The sequence below is a fragment of the Populus alba genome, chromosome 1 (assembly GCF_005239225.2).
Source record: "Populus alba chromosome 1, ASM523922v2, whole genome shotgun sequence".
Classification (NCBI taxonomy): Eukaryota; Viridiplantae; Streptophyta; class Magnoliopsida; order Malpighiales; family Salicaceae; genus Populus; species Populus alba.
This window is the reverse complement of record NC_133284.1, coordinates 46,257,698-46,265,033: the sequence shown is the minus strand read 5'-3', so window position 1 is coordinate 46,265,033 and position 7,336 is coordinate 46,257,698. Positions and strand designations below refer to the sequence as shown.

At 33.2% G+C, this 7,336-nt stretch overlaps 1 protein-coding gene across 1 annotated transcript; it reads left to right on the top strand.

The window, feature by feature from the left end:
* The first annotated feature begins 275 nt into the window (after window positions 1-275).
* Window positions 276-4,449, top strand: LOC118058591 (probable disease resistance protein At4g27220). The gene is made up of 3 exons (XM_035071305.2): window positions 276-411; window positions 700-3,610; window positions 3,880-4,449. The coding sequence occupies exon 2, from the start codon at window positions 725-727 to the stop codon at window positions 3,593-3,595; it is 2,871 nt and encodes a 956-aa protein (XP_034927196.1). The 5' UTR covers window positions 276-411; window positions 700-724; the 3' UTR covers window positions 3,596-3,610; window positions 3,880-4,449.
* The last annotated feature ends 2,887 nt before the right edge of the window (window positions 4,450-7,336 follow it).

Here is a 7,336-nt window from a genome sequence, read left to right as displayed (position 1 = left end):
ACATTGATTCATAATTATAATACTATTAAATATATTTATTTTATAAATCTGCAACAAGGCACGAGCATGCCATCTCGTAAATATAAAATAATGCCACTGCAATTTGATAAATAATGAATAAAATATGGAGGACGTAATTAGTAGATGAAAAATCTTCGAGAGGAAATTAATAAAATCCATATGCTTAAAGGAGTAGAAGAGAGTTAATTCTAAAATATAATTATTTATTTTAATTTGGTGCGGGCTGATGGCGCGTGAGGGTGCTCATTGGAAGGTGAAAATCAAATAAAAACATATTGAGTTGCGTGGTTTGGAAGAAGAATGAATTCCTCCTTCTTCAATTCACCCTTTCCCTTTCTTTCCATGAGTTAAATAAGATATTCATTTTGGAGAACATCTTCATCAGGCCAGGTAACCCAATAATCTTATAATCTTTTCATTTGTCGCCATGATTTCTCAGTTATAAATAATCAAGTTCTTTCCTTCTTTTTTTTGTCTAATAAATTGTCCTTTTCCTTTGCCTATTCCTATTATTTTCATGTATGGATATAATCATATCCATGTTTATTTTGTTATTTTTTACTTCTAAACAAGAAGAGTTTGTTCAAGCTTTTTAGCTTCTTCTTTCTTCTTCTTTTTTCCCAATTAATTCAACTTTCATTATTTTTCTAATTCGTTGTTTTGACAAATTTCTTATAGAGACACTGAAGGATAAAGGAGAAAAATGGTTGTTTCAGATGATGAATTCTGGGCTCATGTTGAGGAGATGAATGATTGCAGCAAGAGGTGTGTGTTCTGTGGGCATCTTTTTGCTATTCGTACTTCCATTTCGAGGATCAAATGGCACTGGTCAGGTATTGCAGGCCATGGTGTTGCCATTTGTCGACGGGTGCCTAAACATGTTCAAGAAGCAGCCTTTCTAGCTACGGAGGGTGCCAACAAAAAACTTAAAATCAGAGCTAATTTGTCAACGGAGGATGATGATGATACAGATAACAAGACAGAAGAAGCATTAGTGGAGATTGTTGCTAGCTCTTTTGGGGGCCGTATTCTCAACAAAAGGGATGCTAGAGAAGATGCATTACCCATTAGAGAGCTAGTTGGTCAAGCATTTGAAGAGAATAAGAATGCCATCTGGTCTTGGTTAATGAATGATGAAGTCTTTTGTATTGGCATTTATGGGATGGGAGGTGTGGGTAAAACATCACTGGTGAAACATATCTATTATCAGCTTCGAAGAAAATCAGACACTTTCCATCGTGTTCACTGGATCACCGTGTCACAAGATTTTAGCATTTATAAATTGCAGAATCGTATTGCAAAATGCCTTGCTTTACATCTTTCAAATGAAGACAACGAGATGCAAAGAGCTCAGGAACTCTCAGAAGCATTAGGGACGAAACGACCGCATTTCCTCATTTTGGATGATCTGTGGGACACTTTTGATCCGGAAAAGGTGGGCATTCCCATTCAAGAGGATGGATGCAAGTTGATTATTACAACTCGATCATTAAAAGTTTGTCGAGGGATGGGCTGCATACACAAAATCAAAGTGGAGCCTCTCACTTGTGATGAAGCTTGGACTTTGTTTATGGAGAAACTTAAGCATGATGTAGAACTTTCTCCAGAAGTTAAGCAAATAGCAAAATTGGTTACCAAGGAGTGTGCTGGTTTGCCACTGGGAATTATTACAATGGCAGGAAGCATGAGGGGGGTGGATGACCTACATGAGTGGAGGAATACATTGGAGAAACTGAAAGAATCAAAAGTTAGGGACATGGAAGATGAAGGATTCAGGTTATTGAGGTTCAGTTATGATCGCTTAGATGATTTAGCACTACAACAATGTTTCTTATACTGTGCATTATTTCCTGAAGGGATCAGTAGGGATGACTTGATAGGTTATTTGATTGATGAGGGAATAATCTATGGGATTAAGAGCAGGCAAGCAGAATTTGACGAGGGCCATACGATGCTCAATGAACTTGAAAATGTCTGTTTACTGGAAAGTTGTGATGATTATAATGGTTGTAGAGGTGTCAGGATGCATGACTTAATTAGGGACATGACCCACCAAATACAGCTAATGAATTGTCCAATCATGGTTGGCGAAGAATTACGAGATGTGGACAAGTGGAAAGAGGATCTTGTAAGAGTGTCCTGGACAAGTGGTAAATTGAAGGAAATTTCTCCTAGCCATTCACCATGGTGTCCCCATCTCTCAACCTTATTGTTACCCTGTAATGACGCTTTGAAATTTATTGCAGATTCTTTTTTTAAGCATTTGAACAGGCTCAAGATTCTTGATCTGTCCAGGACAAGCATTGAAGTGTTACCAGATTCCGGCTCTGATTTGGTGAGTCTTCGTGCATTATTGCTCAAAGGATGCAAGCAGTTGAGGCATGTTCCATCATTAAAAAAGCTCAGGCCACTGAAGAGGTTGGATCTCATTGATACTGTACTTGAAAACGTGCCTCAAGACATGGAATACCTATCCAACCTCAGGTATCTTAAACTCAATGGATGTAGACAAAAAGAGTTTCCTACTGGAATATTACCTAAACTTTCTAGCCTGCAAGTCTTTGTATTAGATGATTGGGTGAATGGACAATACGCTCCAGTAATAGTTGAGGGAAAGGAATTAGCATGCTTGAGGAAGTTGGAAACTTTGGAATGTCATTTTGAACTTTTTTCCGACTTCGTGGGGTATCTCAAATCTTGGAATAAGACCCTATCACTAAGCACATACAAATTTTTAGTAGGACAATGGAATAATGACCATTTAGCTTTTTTGGAATTTTCTGGCAGAAGTAAAATAGTATGGTTGTGTAACTTCAATAATCGAAGTTGCCTAGAGTTCCCAACTGACATTCAAGAACTGGTGATTTTGAAAAGTATTGATGCAAAAAGTTTATGTGATGTTTTATCACCACAGTATACAGCTGAGCTGGAGTACATTGAAATTGTGTTTTGTGATAGAATGGAGAGTTTGCTTTCATCTTCTTGGTTCTGCTCTACTCCATTACCATTTCCATCTAATGACATATTTTCTCATCTCAAAGACTTTTATTGTTATGGGTGTACAAGTATGAAGAAGCTGTTCCCTCTTGTCTTGCTGCCGAACCTCCTAAACCTGGAAATGATTTCAGTCGAGAGGTGTGACAAAATGGAGGAGATAATAGAAACAAGAGTAGACTGGGTTATGGGTGAAGAAAGCAGCAGTAGCTGCCGTTCCATTGAATCCAATCTCCCAAAGTTAAGACATTTGAGCTTCATATTGTTACCAGAACTGAAAAGCATATGTAGGGAAAATCTGATTTGCAGCTCTCTCCAAACTATTATAGTAAGAGATTGTCCGAAGCTGAAGAGGATGCCACTCTGCCTTCCCGTGCTTGACAATGGCCGGCCATCTCCTCCCCCTTCTCTTGAAGAAATCTATGTAGATCCAAAAGAATGGTGGGAATCAGTGGAGTGGGACCATCCTAACAGTAAGGATGCGCTTCTACCCTTCCTAGTTTTAGGTGGTGGTGCCAGACTGCTTGAAGAAGAAGGAGACGAGGAAGACGTTGAAGACAATGATGAAAAATGTTTTTGAAGTGGAATTTTTCTGGTATGGCTTTTAATTTTCTTCTCTCATTTTAAATCACTACCCAACTTTTAATTATAAAGGCTCTTGCTCTGATTCATATATTTCAATCGACACCTGATTGGATTCTTTACTAATTTTCTAAATCCTTTTTGTGCCCCCTTTGGGACTGGGAATCATGCTTTTGGTCTACAAGTAGTCTTTGAAACTATAATTAATGTTTTGCTTTGAGAGCTACCGTGAATTTTGCTGTAATTGGCTCCTTTTGTGGCTTCTGTATGGCATTTGTGCAGGATACAATACCGTGTGAATGCTGACGCAGAATCAATTTTCACGGGAATGCAAGGGCACTTACTGTTTCTGAAATCAATACATTGTAGCGTGCACTTTCCCGTATTCCGTGCCCTTTCCACTCTACTGGTTTGTTTTTTCATGTAATTCTGAAACAAACCTTCAGCACAGGTGGTGTAACTATGAATTTGACCTCTGAAGTTGTGATTTCTGTTGCTGCACTCATAAATGCTATTGGATACTTGGAGTCATGCATCATCTGTTGTCCGAGTTTCCACGATTTGAACTTCATTGTTCAACCGAACTAAGCTATGCATGTTTCTAATGACAAAGAACTATAAAATACTGGAACCATACAGATTAGATTTTGACAAAGCGTTCTTTTCTTAATACCTACCTAGAACTACTAGATCAGTGACTTTCACGTAAGCTACTCTACTGCCTTAACCATGATGTCTTGGATTATTCTGCTTTCTGCGTATCATTTCACTTCCCTCGAAAGGTTCTGTCCTCCATGCTCGTTGCGGTCGTTGTTCTTCCTTTTCATAATCAGATAATTTGAACATCTTGTCTGGCCAGATAGGTTTTAGTTTCCTATTTTCTATTATCAGAAATAGTAATGTCATTCCCTTTTAACACTTACATTCAACTGCTAAGAGTTCTATTTCTTAATAGTAGTATTGGAAAAGAATCAAGGAGTTCTTGATCAGATGATGGTTCAGAATTTAGTGGGCTGATTTCAAATTGCTTGAAATGATCTCTTGGATTATCTAATATCAGTTCTTGCCTCACGTATTTTTCTGTCTTTTTATCCTCATATCTTTAAATTAATCCCATCCTTTGAAGGAGGCCTCCATGAGTAAGAAGGCCGTTTGTTTGCTGGAACACTTTTAGAAAGTGAATTATTTTTTTATATTTAGTAGTATAATAAAAAATAAGTTGGAAAATATTTTTCAGTGTTTCGTTATGTTATGGAAAATGAGCTGAAAAAATAACTTATTGATATTTTATTTTTTTCAAGTTTATTAAAATAATAAGGAATAAATTTTACAAATTAAAAAGTTGAATGAGAATGAAATTGAAAAAAAAATATAATTTCATAAATTATCTTAAATAAAATAAATAATAATCAAAATAATAGAGATCAAATCTAAAAATAAAAAATTGAAAGATGAAGAAATTAAAATAATAATAATTATTATTTTATAAATTATTTCAAATAAAATAAATAACAATCAAAATAATAAAAATCAAATTTGATAGTTAAAAAATTTTAATTAAAAAATGATAAGATAAAAGCAAATAATAATTATAAAAATAATGACCAAAGTTAATATAAAAATTAAATTTTAAAGGATTAAATTTGATATAATCAATAAATAATATAATATTTTTAAATTTTTTTACAACTTTTAAAAAGTGTCAACCGTTCAAGCTAAATTTTTTTGACTTGAAAATATTTTTTGTTTATCAACTTTTATAATAACAAACAAACATAAAATAATTTAAAAAATAATTTTTTAAAAACTACTTTTGAAAAAACAAAAACATCCTAATACATTATTTAGATATTGTGGATTGCTCTTTCTCTTCATTTTACTAAGCCTTTTCTTGGAAAGTCAATTGACTTGTTGGAATTGCCCATCAGTTTCTCTCACTTCTCCTACCTTCCCTGCATTCCTTTAGTTCGTTTGCTGTCGTCACACTTCTAATCCCTCAAAAGATACGGCACCATCCCATTTCTAATCATGTTATACGTAGTGGTTTTTTTTTAAGCATTTAGTTACTTTCTCTTGATAGAAAGGATAGAAATTTGAAAAATAAAAATAAAAAATAAATTTGTCATAATTATAAAGTGAGTTTATTTATTTTCAAAATATAAGGTGTCATTGGGACATTTCTAAAAAAACAAATTTTTTTCAAAAATATTGATATAATTTTTTTTTAATTATAAAACTATCTCATTAAAACATATAAAAATAAAAGTGGTTTAAATCATATATTTTAAACTTGACAAGGGATCAATCCATGACAAGACCTAGATAATAAATTAAGAGTGTTTGACTAGGTTAACTCAATTTTTTTTTTTTTAAAGAAAAGACAGTTTCTTTTTGACTAACTGTTTTTTTAAAAAAAATATCAATAAGACTTTTTTCTAAGTTGATAGGGTTGCAAATCAACTCAGGTTTTTAATTGGATAAGACAAAATTAATCATTTATTTATTGGGTTAGTCTGAACAATCTTCATATATTTATATATATAAATATAAACCGGATCGATTCAGGTCTATATCAGCTAAGTTTCGGATTGATTTATTTAGTTGGTCTGAGTTTTATAGCTATAGTTATTATGCTATCATTAACTTTAAAATTTAATATAAACAAATCTTATGTACCTTGACACCGGATATATATATATATATATATATATATATATATATATATATATATATATATATATATTATTTACGTGAGTGTCCGGGCCAACTTGCGTGCACCACGACTAATCTCACGGTCCACTGAACATCCTGCAAACTTAGTGAGCATGTAAGGCACCGCAGGAGTGACAGACGTGCACAATGAAGTTTGAACCCTGATGTAGAGAAAGGGAACAAGTCTCTTCCACCACTAGGCCAAGACCTCAATTGCGACACTGGGATATATATTGATATTATAAGTGAAGAACATAAATATCCTGCTAGTTTATTGATTTATAGAATATAAAAATGAAACTAATTAATGATTTGAAGAATCAATTTTCTAATGTTTCCTGTGGAGTTTGTTTAGCTGACTTAATTACAGAAATAAAAAATTCTGATATTGTTCTCTATCAGCAGTACGTACGCCAAAGTAGAATTAAGGGTTCCTTATGACCTTTCCATTACAAATATAATTATATTTAATTTGTTGCAATGTCAAGCATATTGAAGTGGTCAATTATTTCAACCTCCTCTACAGTTGCCTGCTAGGAAAGCAGCAATCTCAGGGGATATTCGTGGCTCTTGGAGTCATTATTTTTTAAAATGTTTTTTTTTTTAATTTAAAATAATATTTTTTATTTTTTAAAAAATATTTTTAATATAATATATCAAAATAATTTTAAAATATAAAAAAAAATTTAAAATAAAAAATATTTTTTAATTTTTTTAAAACACGTTTTTTAAAAAAAAAAATTAAATCATTAATTACAAGCAACAATAGTTTTCAGACTTGATCTGGTGACCAGCCTGGTCCAGGGCCCTAGTTCTAGATTTTAACCAAGTTGCCCAGAGTTAATTTTTTTTTAAAAATGAAAACGATATCGGTTTAGTAAAAAAATAAAAGTCAACTGGTTACAATCAGGTTTTTGACCGGGACTTGCCGGGTCACTGGGTCAACTTGCCAGGTCACATTTGGTTTTTTTTTTCTATTTTTTTTTTCAATTCAGTTCGATTCCAATTCTGAATTGATCGGATCCTA

Excerpts from the sequence above, each read along its gene's own strand:
- LOC118058591 (XM_035071305.2), top strand. The coding sequence starts at position 725 with ATGGTTGTTTCAGATGATGAATTCTGGGCTCATGTTGAGGAGATGAAT.